The sequence below is a fragment of the Equus asinus genome, chromosome 22 (assembly GCF_041296235.1).
Source record: "Equus asinus isolate D_3611 breed Donkey chromosome 22, EquAss-T2T_v2, whole genome shotgun sequence".
NCBI classification, from domain to species: Eukaryota; Metazoa; Chordata; class Mammalia; order Perissodactyla; family Equidae; genus Equus; species Equus asinus.
Window position 1 is genome coordinate 63,488,676 of NC_091811.1, and position 19,204 is coordinate 63,507,879.

The 19,204-nt window shown below is 42.3% G+C and overlaps 1 protein-coding gene and 1 long non-coding RNA gene across 3 annotated transcripts in view; one reads left to right on the forward strand and one right to left on the reverse strand.

The window, feature by feature from the left end:
• PPM1H (protein phosphatase, Mg2+/Mn2+ dependent 1H) overlaps positions 1–1,365 on the reverse strand; it is a 230,819-nt gene extending 229,454 nt beyond the window's left edge. The window contains exon 1 of one of the 2 annotated variants that reach the window (XM_044756404.2): positions 607–1,365. In XM_044756404.2, the coding sequence (XP_044612339.1) occupies positions 607–842 (236 nt within the window). In that variant the 5' untranslated portion in view covers positions 843–1,365. The remainder of the gene's footprint in view (positions 1–606) is intronic. The other variant, XM_014860942.3, reaches the window with a different exon arrangement.
• Positions 1–19,204, forward strand: part of LOC106843773 (uncharacterized) — a 120,932-nt gene that overhangs the window by 25,718 nt on the left and 76,010 nt on the right. The gene's annotated exons all lie outside the window — the stretch shown is intronic.

Below are 19,204 nucleotides of genomic sequence, written 5' to 3' on the forward strand. Positions count from 1 at the left end.
CCCGGGGAAGTAGTACTGGCATTTGCGGAACGCGCAGGGTTTTACTACCTGCTAAAGGAGAAGCGAGGAGCTCTTAGGCTGCAGTCGGAGAAACTGAGACCTTCCGAGATGAGCAACCGAGCAGGCGCGCGCGGCCGCCGCCGGGGCCCAGACACCCGCCCCCAGGTGCAGCGACAGCTCCCCCCGGCTCTACCCCGCAAACTTCGCGCGGAGGCACAGAGATTTTTTTTTTGAGGGGTGGGGGCACGGCTGCCAGATTTCCCTGCTGTGTTTCAAACTTCAGCAGAGCGGTTCTACGCACTTTCTTTCAAGTGTCACAGCCCCCGGATTCGTAGACCCGTCCAACCCTAGCTTTCCCACGGTCCAGCGCCGCCACCCCCCATCTACCACCCACACCCGGCCGGAGACGCGGCGTCCTTGGGGCTGGGGGAAGGGGACTGGGAGAAGAGAGGAAGGGCAGGTGTGAGTAAAGAGGTCCCCGCCGAGGCCTGGGCGCCGGCAGCCAGCGGAGAGCCCCGGGGCCGAGGAACCAGGAGAGGAGGGCTGGAACCGTGCGGGGAAGGGCCGCGAGGAGAGCAGGGGCGCCGCGGGTGTCGCTGCACTCACTCTGCGTAGCCAGTGGCCCAGGGCAGCCGCCGGGTCTCCTTGAGGATGAGGATGGGGCGGGCGATGTGGTCGGCGCTGCACTCCACCTCGTCCTGAGACAGCCCCAGGAACTCGGGCCGCCCGTAGGGGAAGCGCAGGGGCAGGTCCGAGCCTCCGCCGCCGTGCTCGGAGCCGGAGCCGCCAGCCATGATGCCGCCCATGAAATTGGCCACGGCAGATTTCACCCGCGTGAGCATATTACTCCGGCGCCCGGCCGCGGCGGGGCGGGCAGGCGAGGCGCAGCGCGGGGCATGCAGGCTGCGGCGGGCGCGCCGCGCCGAGCCTAGTGCCGCAAGGGGCAGAGCCCCGGCCTCCCGCGCGCCGGGCCGCCGCCGCCTGGCGCCGGGACCCCGCCGCCGCCCAGCGGCATGGAGCGGGCCGGCCGGCCGGGGAGAGCCGCGCGCTCCGGAGCGGCTGGCGGCCGCCGCTGCAGCAGGTCCTGGTCCGGGTCCCCGCGCTCGGCTCCTGCGGGAGCGGAACTGAGCCCACCCGGCGAGCCCGGAGCCGGCGCGGCCGCTGCTGCCACGGCTACCGCCGCCGTCGAGTCATGTGATGATCGGGCTGCGAGGGCTCGAGCGCGCCGTGGCCGAGGCTCGGCCCCTCCCCTGCCGGCCCGCGCGAGGCTCGCCCCGGGACCCGGACCTCCCCGGGGAGGGGGAGCCGGCCGGGGCGGTACCTGGCGGCGGGGATGGGGGCGCTGTGCGCCGGAGGCCGCACAGGTGTTAGGGGACGTCACGCGCAGCCGGGGAAAGCCAGCTGGGGAATCCACTCGCGGAGGAATGCTGCCTGCACCCTGGGGAAGGGAAACTTCGCGAGCTGGAGGGGAGAGGGAGACAGGTGCAGCCCAGGCTCGGAGTCCTGCGGTGGAGGTGAGGAACACCTTGGGAAAGAGACTTTCCCGAGTTTTAACAACACAAAAAGCAACAACTCACAATGGTTGCACGAGAATCATTAAAAGTTCTACCCTAGGCTTTTCTAGAATTACTTTTCTTTTCCTTTCATTACCACCCCATGCATCCTTTTCTGCAGAGCAAACCCTCTTTCGAACCCAAAATAAACTGAATGGCAAGGAAAACTAAAGAGATCTAAGAATTCAGAAGTAGGTACTAAGCACTCTTTACCTAGTACTTAACTGCTAAATAAGTTTATGCAAGCATTTTCCCCCAACGGAGAAACAAAAAAGTATCTTTTCAAAGCTGACTCTGTTTACTATTGAGACACTTAATGCAGCCTTTTCTTAATTCGAAACATTGTTACAAAATTATCTAAGGGCACCTTTAAAACTAAAGGACTTTACCTGGAACACAGCAACTCAATTAAATGCTAAAGTAAAAATGAATAAAACAAAAACGTGAAAAAAACGATAAATGTGCTTCATCAGGGGTAACATTTGTTCAATACTGGCTTAAAATTTTTTTTTTTTGCAAGAGAGCTGTATCCTGTGCATGTTTACTTATTCTGTATCCTGTTCCTATGTTTACCTACCATTCAATCTGCCAGGATTCTGTTACTTGCCGAGTTATGCACTGAACGGCTTGCCCAGAGTTTAAGAGGGACCACAGGCCCTCACTCCTCTCAGTGAGGGGGAAGGGGGCGCCGCCCAGGGGTTGGAGGGACCGATGATTCTCTGAAGAGGAACTGGAATCCTTGCTCTCAGGGGAGTCCTAGATAAACCTCGTTGATCCGTTTTTCCCCAGTATGTATAATATTCAGACATTTTCCTGTTTAGCTTTTTCATGAATAGGTACTCCAGTTTACCATATACCAAATAATCATGTAAAAATCAACATTTAACCTTTCAGTGTAATACCATTTGTGTCGAGTTCTTTTATTACTTTTCACAGACCAGAAATATAATTTTATCTTGGCCTCACTTCGATAAGTTTAAAATTTGGGGCGGGGTTCTAAATGATGCAAAGTCTAAATGAGCAAAAACAGCCGTCTCCCTCTTTGCTGTGTGAAACAGTAACCTTCCACTGAGAAATATGTGTCTACGTAGCGGCTAAACGTTGAACTGACCACATGCTGGGGCATCCACTGAGGCTTATATAAACCTAGAGTCCCTTTCGCAAGCTGCCGTTCTAGAACCATTAATTACCTTTTAACAATGTCCTGTGGATACTTCAGTAAGTAACCTCTACTGAGATGAATTTACCCCATTCTTCCCTTTATTTAACTTTATGGCAAGGCTTTAATATTTACTAGAAATAGGATTTTAAAAAATTTCCTGTCTGATTTATTTTCAATTTGAACATAGTACCTGATCATGGTCAATAAGTAAATAAAGTCTAATAGTACAGAACCGTCAATGAAAAAGTAAAAGACTCCAAAACATTTCCCCGGGGGATCTTCAGTGTTTTTTTTATTTTGTTTTTGTGAGGAAGATTGGCCCTGAGCTAACATCTGTTGCCAATCTTCCTCTTTTTGCTTGAGGAAGATTGTCCCCAAGCTATCGTCTGTGCCAGTCTTCCTCTGTTTTATGTGGGACACTGCCACAGCATGGCTTGATTGGTGGTGCTAGCTCTGTGCCCAGGATCCGGCCCTCAAACCCCAGCTGCAGAAGCAGAGTGTGTGAACTTAGCCACTACGCCATCTGGCTGGCCTCATCCACTGTTAATATTTTCTGTAGGCTTCCAAATTTTTTCTCAAATAAGATATTTGGCATAATTAAATTTGGTAATATTAGCTAGATTTGTGAACCAAACTTTTGTAAGAGGTTTTTCTACTGTTTCTTTGTGACCTGATTATTATCTCTCATGGGAAAGTGTTGACATATCTTTAGCTTTGCACAGCAAATTTTGTTCTACAAACAGCAGGCGAACAGGAATTCTACACTTGTTCTCCTGTGATTACTTCTATAGTATGTGTTCATAGCTGACCAATAAATCTGCTGTCTTATCTTTATACTCACCTCTAAGATCAGGGTCACATCCCAGGATTTTCCGGAGAAATATTTTCTATGTAATTTACTCCTCAATTATGTCATGCGTGAAGATCAGTGCTTCAGCTGGGAGGTACTCCTGATTAAAATGGGGTGGTCATCCCTTTAGGAGAGCCCCTTAAAAAGTGCCTTTCACACCTCTTGCAGATGCATGCTTGGGAGTATCTGTGCTCCCAGCTTTAGGGGAGTAGTCATTTCCTAAATTCAAGTGGTATGGTAATCGGGAATTGAGAGCCCCTCAATGCGTTTATTATACATTGTATGTATGCCCCATTCATTGATAAATATCCTTCACTTGTCTCTCTTGTTCTCTTTCCCCTGGAAAATGTGAGTTTGAAGACTTTAACAGAACATTCATTTACAGACTACAAACATAGATCTTGTACTTGAGTGCTCTTAATACAAACATAATCTCATTTCTAGGCTTCTAATACTATGATTTTGACTATTCAATGACTCTGTGCTATCGTAAGACTATTTTCAAGAAAAAAATCTGGATAATTTCTTTAGTCAAAACATCAAGGACTTCCCCCAAATATTTAATTACAAAAGAAGAAGCATTATGTTACAGTGGAAAAACCTGGCAGATATCACCTAAAACAAGCAATCAAGGTGATCATCATGAGTGGTGAGACATGAACATCCTGTACCCACTGCCATCCCGCACTGACAAGGACACCTCGCTTCTCTGGTATTCTTCCCCAAATCCTTAACCTGGGGATAATCATGAGAAAACATGAGTCAAGGCCAAACTGAGGCTATTCTACAAAATACCTGACCGGGTGTCTTCAAAAATGTCGAGGTCCTGAAAGACAGAAAGTCTGAGGAACTGTCATAGATTGGGGACAAAGGACATAGAACCTGCTGCAATGCTGTGCCAATGTTAATTTCTTGGTTTTGAGGACAACGTTAGGGGAAGCTGGGTGAAGTGTATACAGGGACAAAAAATTTTAAAATAATCAGGGATATTTGGGGGTCAAGTAGAAAGCAAATTTTCATTTGGAAGTCAAGCCAGGAGAGAAATGAATACATAATGCCTTCCCAGGTTCGTGCCTCCGTAATGGTGTTAACCTCTTTGTATTGTAACTAGCAGTTTACCAATGTCTGCCCGTTAGACAGGGAAATCCTATAGGGCAAGAACATTCTTATTCATCTTTGTATTTCCAGCACCTCGCCTAATGCCTAGCAAGTGATAGGGTTCAGTTGGTAAATTAATGCTTAAAAATTCCATTCAGAGAAAATGACTTATTTAAATGATCAATCTCTTATATTTATAACCTCTATTTTCTTAAGGATCTTTCTCCCTTAACATCTATGTTATCTATAAGCAGAACTCTCTTACCCTGTGCTATTTAATAAGACAAGGCTTAGCTAACTTATGTCAAAATCCAGATTGATAATAATACAGATACCAAGTCATGTGGGTTTCTGCTTCACACTAAACCCGTAACTGATGTATATTATAACCAGGATATGACATTAAAATAGTTAACATCAAATTGTTTTTGCTCCAGAAATAGTGTATATTCTGGTTTCATATGTAGTAAGGTACTGGCTGAAAATCCCTGACTCCTTGAGAGGGAATTATTTATTTCTCCATAGTAAACAAAACCATTTATTTATAAATAACAATTTCTCATGAACCAAGAGATTTGTAACTAATTTTTGAGTACAGAATGTTAGAATATTAGCAGATTTACCACCCATCAAATGCAGATGTTCCCTAGATCACAAACACCTGATTTCAGAAGCGCTGGTACATTCACCCCATGGATTACACCTGACTTCCTATCATCTTCCCATTGGCCACCTGCTATAGGCTATTCTGCCCCTTGCCCACATTGTCCTAGACTGAAACCTCTGCTTTGTAACTGATATGGGAGTTGTATAAACCTGAATCTCTTCCACATAATTCCTGGTTCTACAATACCTACTCTGGATTAGACTCCGAAATGTGCTAATTATTGGAATACTTGTATATAAAATGTAGAAAATCACTCCAATCTCATAGGGCAGTTTCAAGCATCAGCGAGATAATAGTTGAAATATGGCATAACTAATGTTGGCCCAGGATTATCACCCTTCTCTAGCTAAAGCTATTTTTTCCTTAGGGACTAGTTTTTAATATTAACATTTTAAACCATTTCCTTTTTCTGTTCTCCACTTACGATAATGAAAATAGCAATGCCTACCTCATAGGATTATTTTGACGATTAAATGGAATAACGTGAAAATGCTTAGAGTTCTTCCTGGTACAGGATGGGTGGTTAATGAACGCATGCTAAGCATCATGATCCTGACAGCACTGTGCGCTGTGAGGGGAGGAGTTTACATCGTTGTTTCCAGTGCTCTGAACCAACGTCACAAGTTCAACATTGTTTTTAATCCTCTTAACCAACGCTACAGATTTTCCATCGAGGAAACTGAAGTTGGGAGAAGGTAAATGACTTGCTCAAGACCACGCAGCTTGTAATGAAGCAGTTCCCAGTCCACTGCGTGCTCTCTTTAACATTCTATCAAATAGAAAGTTTATTTTATGAAAGATGGTTTTTCTACCTTTTCCAAGCAATGATCTGGTATTTCAGTTATCTTGAAGATTTTGTAAATTTTCTATGGATTTGGAAATAAAATAATCCCTTAGCAACCTTAAATAGAATGTTATAAGCACAATAATGTCATTTGGAAATTGTTCTGATTCCAAACAAATTATTTTCCAGTGAGATTTTTAGATAGAACTTGTTTGTAAGTTGGGAGTTGCCTGGGTCATACCACAGTTGTATGAAAATTCTAAATTCTAATCAACTGAAAATATCTTTAAAAAATTACATTACCAATCTGTTTCCAAGCCTTGCCATGTTTTCTCATTTTAAATATGATTTATTCTCCCACTCTCCTGCCATTTTAAAATTCCTCTTATCAGGATTGTTTTTCCACGGTAACAGTGACCTGAGTAAAGCAGCCGACCAAGATTGTTCGCTGACTGGGAAAGTCAGTGTTAGCTCACAGACCAGCATGTGGTTCTCAAAAATTCAGAAATCAAGCAACTGAAGACAGCTTCTTAACTGAGAACTAGCAACTTAAATTACTTTTCATTCTCTCAGAGGATCAGTCTTACTCTATGCCAGTATATGTGACAGCTATCTAGAATGTCTTGAAATGCAGAATTAGTTGCTTTGTCCTTTTTGTCATCCACTGCATTTTGAATTGAAGTAGAGAGACTTTTTATGCTTGCCCGTAAATATTTTTAGGGTCAGCTTTCCAAAACCAAAATGCAGTGGAATGTCTCGTCAAATAATCTCATCTTTCACTCAAAAGCAAGACACCTCCCCCTACCCCCCACCCCAATTACCCTGGTTATCCTTTCATAATGAACATGTCTTACTTTTAGCAAGTTTTTCTTTATGTCTACTTCAGTGATTTTAAAAAATAAATTTCTTGTCTCAATTCTCTTCTAATTCCTTTGGCTGTGGAAAATTGGCATGTCAGCTTGTGCTCCCCGGACCAGCAGCAGAAGGATCACCTGTAAAATTGTCAGGAAAGTAGGTTCTCAGACCCCATCTCAGACCTATTGAACCAGAACCCTGGGGGTGGGACCTAACAATCTAGCTTCATAAGCCCTCCAGGTGATTCTGATGGAAACCTTCTGAGAAATACCGGCTTATGGAAAATGAGTGCTGCTTCCTTATGGACAGGCAGACAGGGTAGTGCAGGGAAGGTATCAAATGAAAAATAAGCAGCAGGCCAAGTGCTTCGTCTCTAAATGGATACAGACCAAGAACAGCCAAGAATGAGGCTCATTAACTGGATATATTCAGATGTATGTGAACTGTCTCTGTTCGATTTCTGTGGGCTTATGTTAGTGTAAAACCCCAAGTACATTCTCTGTGGGCAGATATGTGAACTTTTCAGCATATGGGAAGCTGTAGAGAAGGAAGGAGAGTTGACCATCGCCTGCTGATCGTCTCCCGGGCTGGACTACCAACAGGCAGTCTGTCCATGCACACGTTTCTGTCATGTGCCAAGCAGGGGCAGAAAAAAAAGTAATATGTAAGTATATTTCTATACATAAGTACATTTATAGAAACATAAATAAATATTTATAGATATATATATTTCTTAAATCTACATTTTTGGTAACATTTTTTGAAAGTACCAAAGTGGTCATTATTAGAAAAAACAAAACATTTTTGGTCTCCCTTGTCCTTGTATGGTTTTGTATTGTTTTTAGTTTAATTGCTGGAGTTTCAGTGCCTGAGGCCTCAATGGGTTTTAGTCTGGCTCAGAATTCTCGACTTCTGCACCTCCCTGGCACCTCGGGTTCAACATGTCACAGACAGAATCTATGATTTTCCCATGACTCTGCTTCTCCTCCTTCTGAGACTATAGTCAGCGAGTGACATCAGTATCCTCTCTTCCTTCCGCTTTCTCGTCTTCCCTCATCGGTCTGTCAACCAGTTTTGCTGATTCTGCCTTCCAAATACTTCCAAGTCTGTCTCCCCCTAACTGTTCCACAGCAACTAATTTTGCTCACTTCTTCCTCGTTTCATACTCAGACCCCTACAGCAGGTCCTTGCTGGTGTTCAGGTGGAGCTGTCTTCCGCACAACGGCTAAAAGGATTTTCTAAACACAGCATCTGGTCTTGTGACTTCTTTCCCAGTTTTAAACTCTTCAATTGGCCCTTTGGTTAAAATTCCTACCATGAGACTTCATGATCTGGTCCTGATTACCTTTACAGGCGCAGGTTAACCTTTCCTCCATCCCAACGACTCTGTGCTTCAGCCTTCCTCATTACTTGTCATTTCTAGAATCTGATGTCCTTGACCCCACCCTCTTGTCTGTAGCGGCTGTTTCCTTCTGCCTGAAATGCTGCTCTGCCCCTCCCCCCACACCCACTGGCTGACTCCTATTTTTTTTCATATCCCCCACATCCCTTCAGCTGTTAAGAGCTTGCTTCTCTATAGACCCAAAGCACCTTTACATAACTTTACCCATAATTAGAGTATGTCACACTGTGTTAAAGTTATCTGATTCCTGCAATGTAAGATAATTGAAAAAAAGTGACTGTTTCTTTTTTCTCTTTGAGTCTACAATTTTTACCATGCATTATACATATAATTAAATAGGGTTGAATAAATAAATGAGGAAATAAATAACTGTGAAACAGAGGGAATAGCAACAAGAAGTGTCTCATTTCAAGGCCAAATTAGAGGAAGTTTAATAGTACTTTCTAGAATAAAAGAAGATGGAGGTAAAGGATTCATAAACCGAGGCCAGTATTCATAGAATCCTAATTTTGGTGTCCAGGAGTTACTAAATTTAATATAAATGTACTCAATATACAAGTCAGGTGATTCCACATGTTGAAAATCATTTTATTTAATACATCTGGAAAAAAACCTGTGTCCTAAATTTGAATATAAAGGTATTTTGAGTGCCCCTAATCTTAATGCCTTTGGCCTTTCTGCCTTTCATCAAGGTATAAATAAATAGATGGGAAGTGTCTGTTTCTGAATTTTCACTTTGAAATTCACAATCAATTTTTATAAATATGGTTTTTCATGAATAGCACCCATCCATAGTTTCTATCTGAAAATAACTATCTTACCTGCTGATTTTTTCTTTCCTAGTAAATGTTTTTTTATTATATTACTATTGTTCATGAAAACAATAGAAAAATATTTTCAGAAATTACCAAAGGTTGTAAAGCATGACAGTTAAAAACCAACATAGGTTTTTAAAGAACTAACTGGAGTTCTAAAATTGTAGTAGGATGGGAAGTCTGAAGAAGCTTACTAGTGTAGGGGAGGAAGACAATTCCTCTACCCTCTAGGTCCTCTGGCTTGTCTAAGAATTAAATTGACATGAGACAGAATAACAGGAGAAAATCAAACAAAGTTTAACAACATGTATACATGGGAGAAACCCAGGAAAACTGAGTAACTCATCAAAATGGCCAAAGCTACCACCTTAACAACCATCTTTAGCTAAAGACAAAGGAGATTGTTGGGGGTAGTGGTTTGGGACTTCAAAGCAGAGGAAGACATTTCACATGGAGATGGAAAAGCAAATGTTTGATAAACAAATATTTGCCATGTCTTGCAGAGACAATGAGAAATGGAGAGGACTTTGACCAAATGGGCCTTGCTAGGTTCCTCCCTGTCTACCACGTCTAGTTCATTTCACACTATAGTTATCCATGATATAAGCTCCTTCCTAGAACAGGCCTTCTATCTTAAATTCTTTTAGGCAGTTAGGAGGAAGGTCAAAGTTTCTTTCTGAGTCTTTCATTCTTAAAGATAATCAAGCCAAAGAGACACATTTTGGGTTGGCAAATTCTGATCTCCCACACCAGCAATTAGTGTTTATGTGTCAGAGTACATATAATAGCGTGCTTTTTCACCAATGGGGCTCATCTGTGTTAGGTACTAGAACTTTGTAGAATAATTCAGAATTTTTTGTCATTGAGACATTCTAGAATAATGTACTCAAAGTGCCTAGGATGTGCCTGGTACATAGTAGGCACTTAATAAATGGTAGCTATCGTTTTCACTGAGAGCTCCCTGTGTGACAGGTAATTCAAAGCTTGCTTCTAGCCTCTGAACATACTAAGAATTCCTCCCTCCCAAAAGGTGGGTAAGACTTAAACCTCAATTATGTGAAGACCGATACTTGTTGCTCATTCTTTCTCTGAAGGAGAGTTTATAATTAGATTTCCACAAGAATACAAAAGTATCACTCATTTTTTGTTTCCACAGAGGAAATGACAGACAACTTTTCAATCTTCTGCTAATGTTCTTACTACCTTTCTTGGTTTTTGTTCTGAATACACTCTACACCATAACAGGAGCTGGACATTAAAAATTTGAAAACAAGGAATTCATTTACTATGTCTCACTTCCTCATTTCAGCTCAGCAACTCAAATTATCTTTTCTTTTTACTCCCGTCTCAACTACCCAGAAAAGCCTCTTAAACAAAGCAGTTAATTTCCCTCCTCTTTCTTCTTCATCTCATTCCATGAAGGGTGTTTTCTAGAAAGGGAGCTTAGAGAGGAAAGGCAGGCTGGCTGGTCTGAGGTAAGTCTGTGAAGCAATGGCAGAAGGGGACTATGATTCCCTCTTGAGGCTTCAGTGTTACTCCACTTGTTTATTTGAAAGATTGTGATTCCCTACTCCAACTGGATTCAAATAGAAGTAAAAATTTATTCATTCAAAAGCGTATGTAAGTAATTTGTGGTTACATGTATCTATGGATCTCTGACTTTTGTCTCTTAGTGTATGTTACTGGGAACCAAAACATTTGTTTTTAACCTTTTTTCAAAACGTTCTCATCATGAGTGCAAGATCAGTACTTGGGAAAGTCACCAGTCCTTGTTACACAGTGTGGAAAGATGAAGGTATTGGTAAACAAACGGCAGTGGGTTATGTAAGGAAGCCATTTGGTGTAAAACTAATTTGGTCTAATCTTGTTTTTTCCAAAAGAGCCTGACGTGGAGGTTGAGCATGCGTTGTATGTCTGCTTTAAGTATTCGCTATGTCCTAAAGACAAAGAACGAATGCCCTTAAGATAAAGGTGCAACTTCCCCCACATTGGCATTTCCTCAAGCATAAGCATCTTTCCCCAGGCTAGGAATTGACTGCTGTGCTCACCCTGTGACCACCCAGCTGGAGACCGCAGACCTACTACCTGCCGCGTCCATCAATCGCTGTGCCGACAGGGCAATCTCGTGACTATTGTAGAAGGGACATTTCAGTCACACATGATACATGCTCTTGAAAAATTACGTTCTGATCATTCTCTGTGTTAGAAAAGATCACCATTCTAAGATTATATTTTCCAGTGCACTCCTTCCTGGAGCTGTTTTTTCCATTCTTTTTGGGATGGTGTTGGGGTTTTCCTTCCTATCAGTTTTCTATTATTCCAATTGCTGTCCCACCACTGTCTTAGAAGTCTTTTTCTTTGGAAACACATATCTGCTTCTTTGTTTTAGCTTGGACTCCACTGCTTGGCCGGCTGCTCAATTCCAGTGTTAGATTACAGGAGGATGGCAGACCATCATAAGCAGCAGTTAACTCTTCATGGCCTTATTCAAGGAAAAAGCTTGAACCGCCACAGCCTGGCGAAAACTTGGCATGGTGGACCAGTTTTTCTAGAAAAACAAACTGAAGGCACTTCTGGCTCTGGTATGCCTTTTTGCTTTTTAGAAGAAAAAACTAGCCTGCTTGAGCAAGGCAGGGCGTATCACCCCCTTAAACAAGCGCGGTGTTCCTTTCAATTGAATGCCACAAACATTTGCATCGTGTCAGAACGCTCTGTGGAGGAGTCACTGGTGTGTGCAGTCTATCGGTAACGAGGAACAAAACATCATTTCAAGTTGTTGGAAAACATTTGGCTATCTTAAATTACAAAGGACAATGGCTACAGCCCATTAAAGTTTCCTGTAAATGACCAGATTAAACTAAATATGCATTAATGTTTTGGTCAAGTAGACAGTGTACGTATATTTCTTTTTAAGCAAAGATTCTTAGGCTACTTGGAAAAATATAGAACCTTAATGTAGGGTACAGTTGAAAACAAAACAAACCCTATCTTTGCTTTGGAGAATGCCAGAGACGAAAGCTGTCCAATAAGCCCGGTTTGCCCTCTATTTCTTCTCCCCAACTGGACCCACTCCTGTCCCTAGAGATCATCCTAAGCACTGTGTTAGGAGAGCAACCTTTCCCAGCCTCTTGCCCTCTCGTCGTCTCAACTCTTCCTTCCTCCTTGCTCGAGTCGAGCCTTCGAGTCTTGCGCCCTGATGATGAATTGGATCGCCACATCTCTGTTCTTCTGGTCAGGAAAGCAGGTCATGAGCCGCCTTCTCAGACCTGAAAATATATATCCAGTAGGTTGAACAACCATCTCCCACAGGTCAGGATCAAAATGCAACCTTGTTTTTGTCTCCCACAGCCCTTTAAAACTGATTAGGGGTGGAGAGGCGCTAATTTCCCCTGATCTTTATTAAGAAAAATTATTAAAAACTTGGAACTAAGGCAAGAGGATGGCTGTGTGTTCTTTCTGTGTCATAGTGAAGTATCGTCTCACAGGCCCACCCTTCAAGGATTGTTTGATTTTCTCTGGGAATATGCCATTGTTCGTTACTCCTCATTGGGGCCCACCCTTTGTCGTGCTGCATGTTAACTTTTAGATTTTTAGCCAGTAAAGATGCAAATGATTTCTGTCTGATAGGAAAAGAATAACCCAAAGTTATGATTTTATGGCCCTGCAGGAGTTTAATCATTTTCTAATCTCTCCATCTTCCAATATTCTAGCCTCAGTCAGTTCCCACAAATGTTCAGTTTCTCTAATGCTCATTGGACCAGCATTAACATCCTTCTGGCTCTCTCACTAATGAGTTAAGTAAATTTGACACGTGTTTATTCTATGCTTATATGACAGTCATGTTTTTATCTTTTGAAAATTATACTTTGCCATCCTAAATGAACACTCAGGCAGGCATAACTTTTCGGATCACTCTCAGAAAATAAAAAGTCCTCTAGTCACTTTTGGTAAAAACGGTTTCAATTCAGTAACTAGAACGTTCCATTTGTTTCATCATCGAGACTCTGAACTCCTTTCCTCCAGCCTGGGGCAGCCTCAGGGCAGAAGTCTGCAGAGGGAGAAGGGAATGTGGTTCTTCTGCTCTTATTGTCTATATACTCAGCAGGTGAGTTGTAGTCTTGAACCCCACCAGGGTCAAAGGTGAATGGGGTACATGGAGAGAAGTAAGTGAATCATCCAGAGCTTGCTTGGCTCGCTGGCTACGTACTGTCTACCCAAGGCCAACAGTTCATGCTACATCTCTGCTAGGCCCTTCTCTCAAGCAGGTCCATTGACTGGGGCAGATGAAAATCTGCTGGATTCTTTTATCAACCCCTGGGCAACCAGGGGGTCTGCCTCATCTTCTTTCTGCAGAAGATCTCAGTCCACTGCAGATGGCCCTACTGAGCAAGACCCAATACAACCCAAGCCATTGGTCCCTCGGAATGCACATCTTCTGCCCCACAAAACTCTGAGAACGTAGGATGATCCTACAAGAGCACTCCTCTCCCGCCTCCCTCAGTAAGTAGTTAGCACTTTCTCTCACTGTCTAGATTTCCCGGCAAGTGATCAGGCTGCTTCCCAGAGCCACTTTAAGCTTTCTCAAATGTGAGTCAGGCCTTGGTACTCTGTATCGCCATGTTTAGACAGCAGGGTTCTCTGAGGGGTCGTCTTTAAGCTCGTGGTTAGAAGTTTGTGCCTCCCATCCAAGGTGGGGAGTGGGTCAGCACCTCTGTCCTCTCCAAAGTAGTTTCCCCATCAATCCAACTCCTGCCCGCTCTCTAACCTCTTTATGTGGTTTTCAATTGCCCGAAGAGATCAGGGCTGAGGAACAGCTTCTCAGGTCCATTTCTCTTGTCAGTCTGCATATGGTGGTGTTGGTGTGGGGGTCGCCTCACTCTTGCTTGGCTGTCTCATTATTGCCTCGCTCAAACTGAGTTAGAAGGGGAGTCTCCACCATGTCAGGAGAGGTGTTCGGATTGAAACACACCCAACAAGCAATCACCTGCTCAGTCCAGGAGTAAAGTTCACTTTGAAATAAAAGCAGGAGCTTTGTGAATATGGCCAGTAGGCCGCAAAAGGCATACATTTTCCCTTCATATGCATATGGTAGAAATATGTGCATATTAAAAACCCATATTTGTCATAAAGTTGGGGTGGTACATGCAGCTCAATCTCTATCTCCTCAACTTTCATTTGCTGTTTATTTATTGATTCAACAGTCAGGCATTGTGCTCACTGCTGGGGCATGCAGTGGTGAACTACACAATTGTGTCCCCAACTTTCCAGAAGGTGTAGAAGACTGAGTGTGTGTCAGGTTTTATCACGTTCTCATCTCCCTCTCCTCCTCTCCACTCCACTCCCCTTTAACTTACAGAACTCCTAAGTGACTCAATGGATTTTTACAACCTTCTGACTTTTTTCCATCACACCCTGCCTCTCCTCATATTGTGGTTTCTTGGGAGTTATGACTCTCATAAACTGGACTAGCCCTGAAAATGATTACATTTTTATATTCCTTCCTTCACATCCTTGGGATTGTACGAGTGCTGAAAAGCACTCGTTTTGGAATTAGACCTGGATTTGAAGACCAACTGCCGTTTATTATTTACTTTATGACTTGGACATCTTACTTAATCTCTCTGAAACTTGGTTTCTTTATCCACATGTAGGACTAATACTGTCCAGCTTAAGTTGTTGTATTAACTGAGATGATGTCTTCAAAGTGCTGATATGAAGTAGATATTCCTTAAGTGAACTCCTAGGAGCTTCCTTTCTCTTCGTCTTGTCTTTGAGGCACCCCTTCCAATTTGGGTACAGGGCTAAGGTTTATTATCAAAGCAATTTTGTCCCCTATGTTGTTAAAACTAAATGTCATTCTTTGTATTTGCCATTTGGAGCATGAAGATATCCACCCTTGTTTTACACAATAGGATTATGGCTATGCTTTTTTTTTTTTTAAATCACATTCTAAATAGCTATTTCAATAACTGTGCCACCTCACAGACACGAACCAGACTACTGTGCTTTCTCTTCTCCATTCACTCACTATACCCCTTGTCCAGATTATTTCTTTAGGATGCTTGTGAAGACTCACAGGTCTTTAGAGATCATTAACTCACTTCTTAGAATGGAGCAAACAATAGATTTACTTGTTAGTCACCAAGTTAGTCTAAGATTTGTTCAATAAGCAACTCATGTGTGACAATTTGTGACCAATCATTGACAAAGTAGTATTTTGGAAGGGAGATAGAAAGTACTATGGCAGTCAAGAGGCATCATCTTAAGAGCATGAAACTTGATTACGTCAGTACTTCCTGGTTTCAATTCCAAGGCATCACCAGACTGATGGATTGTTAACTCCCACCACACCCCCAGATTAGCATCAAATTGACCTAGTTTTTCAGCCTATCCCTTGTTTCTTATTCTCCACCCAACTCACCAAGACTCATTCAGCACTTCATGTGGGGAAGAGCTGGACTCATGTACTCACCGGAGGACTGACAAGGGGTCAATGGCCTTGGATAGTACTTAGTTACTACCACCAGTCACTGAAACCATAGTTATAACTCTTCTCACTGGCCCTGGGCAGACACCAGATCCCCGATGAAAAGGCAAATGGACAACTGCCAGAGATATTCGAGATCATCCAGGGTCAACCTGATGTTTGATTTTTCTAATTGATTTTTTAGAAAAATCATTGAAACCTTTTTTTCAAACTATTGTATAAGAATCATCTTACATAAAACTAACAAAAGATGGCTAGTCTGGTTAAAGCAAGGGTGGGGCATCTAGAGCTCTACCCACTCAGCCCCTCCTTATCTGGGTTATTTCTGAAGACTCCATGCTGTGCAGGTCATAGTCTGAAAAGATACCTAGGTCAACCCCTCCATCTTGCAGAAGAGGAAACTGAGGCCCAGAGATATGAAAAAACTTACTGAAGATCATGTGGTGCTTAGTGGCAGATTTTCTTCAACTCCTATTCAGGGTTTTCTGAGTTTTGTTCTGTTGTTGTTATTTACACTATTCTGCCACTTTGCTTGATGGCTAAATGGTGCTAATGGGCCAGGACTAGGATGAGGCAAGTAAATTGTCTAGGGTATAAAATTTAAGGAGGCACTACCTCTCAGGTCTGTGCAAGTGTCGACTCTGCATTTGCAGTGCCTTGAGAGTGAGTGCTTCCTTAAATTTTGTGCCCTAGTTCTCTTGTTTGCCTCCCTAATCCCAATCCTGCCTCTACTTATATTTAAAATAAGTAGTAATTTACAAACATGCCATGTGTACCTTCTACCTCTTGTTTCTTAACCTCTTCTCTTTGTCTTTCCTATTAGACTGAATCTTGGACATTAAAGACAATGTCTTTCATCGTTATATTCCCAGGGTTTGGTTCAGTACATGGGAAATATGGGTACTCAATAGCATTTGTTGAATGGACAGATGGGTTGGTGGATCTAAATTCTGTCTTTTGTGAAGGTTTTCCTGACATCTCAAATCCACCCTGATCTTGCCATCATCTGAACTCATAACACATTATCTGAATAACTCAAGTCACGTTTAATCATGTGTGTTGACATAACTTTTATGTTTATGTAACTCTCGTGCAGCACTTAATTTTCTAATGCTCTGTCTTTGTGCCTAATTAGATCTTGGTTAGTTATGAGAAAAAGCTGATTTGTGTTCTTTGAATTCTCTCAGCAGCTAGCAGAAGATTCTGCACATTGCAGGCATGCAGCAAATGGTTCTTCAATATGTGAATGAAGAGTGAATGAATGAATGAGTAAATCAATCAATGGCATTTTCTCAGATGAAAACTGAGTATATAATATAAAACTTGGTAACTGTTTTTAAGTCCTAACTTGCCTGCTAACTAATGACCTTGGACAAATCATTTCACCTCTTTGGCCTCAGTTTATTTATATGTAAAATGAGGAGGTGGCCTGAGTGATTCTGAAGATATCTCCAGCTCTAGCATCCTGAGAATTGTGAATTTAGAAATCTGTGGTGCAAGAATTGTATAGGGCAGGTATAAATTTTGCTACTATGAATCCACTTGTCAGTCTAAAAGAATTGCCTAAATGTAGTTGATGGCCCAATTTTTAAGTGTTCAGAGAGTCCTGAAATTATGAACAGATTGTGTGTCAAAATTAATTTGTAATATACTCGGTATGTTATGGTTATACTACCTTTTGTGGTCTAGCCTGGAAATTAAACACCTGGTATATAGAACTAATAGCATTTCAAGTGTGCATATTCATTTATAGCCTTATTTCCCTGGGCAAATGCATTCATAACTCTAACTAGGATTTTCAAGAACAAATCTCCCCAAGTTACTGCATGGAGAAGGAGACTGGAAAGGGATGGAATATTCCCATGACTTTAACCACAGTACTTCAAAAAAAAAAAAAAAAAATCAAACACTGCACCTTCAAATTTCTATCTTGATTCAGAAAGTCATTAGCATATAACAAGGTCAAAGTGAGTATTTTATTATTTCAAGAAAGTAAAACAGATCCTTTAAAATAACCAATTATATCGTTATGTTCTCATTTAGCTATTTTCAATATTTACTTTTTCTTCTGTAAAATAAATGCAAGACTGAAAATGGCTTGTTAAAAATTCTTTAGAGAAATATGAGTAATATTCCGAGAGACCCCTAGAAAAGATTTAACTCTCTTCTCACCTGCTTTTCCCACAATATATTTAATTTCAGATCCATTGTTAAAAAGCATGGAGATTCCCTATGTGAATGGTGTTCATGTTTGGTGACTAAATTAACTGTGTGATGAAATTATTATTTTCTTAAGGAAAAGTGTAGTTTCATAGGAAGTATTTGGTGGTTCATGGTGGGCCCCATGCCATGCTGGAATTCGTTGTTCAGAATCATCTTCTAGGCATTTCAGTTCATGGCAACTAACCCACTTTGCATATACATTGTAATTTCTCCCCTAAGTCCCCCTTTATCTAGGCCCTCATTCACTTAATGAATTATCACTGCGTGTAAAGATGGGTGCCAGACTCTGTGTTAGATCTGACAACTTTATTAATTTACGTGGCTGTCACTTACTGGTCTCTTAGATGCTAGTTCTTTCCATCTAGTTCCTGTTGATTGTGGTTGGCAAGTTAATCTTTCTTGAAAATTATTTCTTCTTCCTTAGTCTTCAGTTTTACCTATGGTCTTTAGATCAAATCTGAACACTTCAGGCCAGATTTCAAGTCTTCTCCACCCCCATCATCAGGCTTCCCCATGGCTGTTCAACATCATTTATCCCATCTTGCTGTCCTTTGGCTGCGATCTGTCATAGCTAGTTAGTCTGACACCAGGGATCTTTAAAAACCTCTTCCAACTTTATTTGTACCGGAACTTTGTGAGAGATGGATGAGGCAATGGGCCACGTCCTCTGGCACCTGGCCTCCTTCTCCCATTCTCTCAAGACCTTTATTGCCTAAGCACTTATCGCAGGGCACTGTGCGATAACAATGGACATAATAACAATATCTTCCATTACTGAGTACTTACAATGTCAGGCACTAAATTATTTTATATGCGTCATCTCTGCTAAAACAGTAACACAATCAGGTAGATATGGGTATTATTGTCTCCATTTTAGAAACAACAAGAAAATGCTGTATAACAAAGTCATACAGCTGGGGAATGCCAGAGCCAGGAGATAGAGGAGGTCATCAAGAGGACCAACGTTTGACCCACGACCTGGACCTGGGCAACTGGAGGCTCCTCGTGACTTCTTCTGTCCTTGGAATGTTCTGGCCACTGTTGCCATAGCTGAAGCCATTTCAAGGACATAGCCTTGAGATAGTAAGGTGTTGTTGAGACCATCTGGACTGGAAACGTTACTGAACCCCGTTAAGGTCTCTATATAAACTCAAGGTTCTGGAAGGTGGATGTGGAGATCTACTCATCTTGCAGGCAACTAGGACGAGCCTGATATACAAGTTCCTTTGCTTATTAAACCTGTCACCAATCTGGAGTGGTCTACCTTTTTCTTTGGCCTCTCCTTACCCTCCATGTATGGGGACCAGT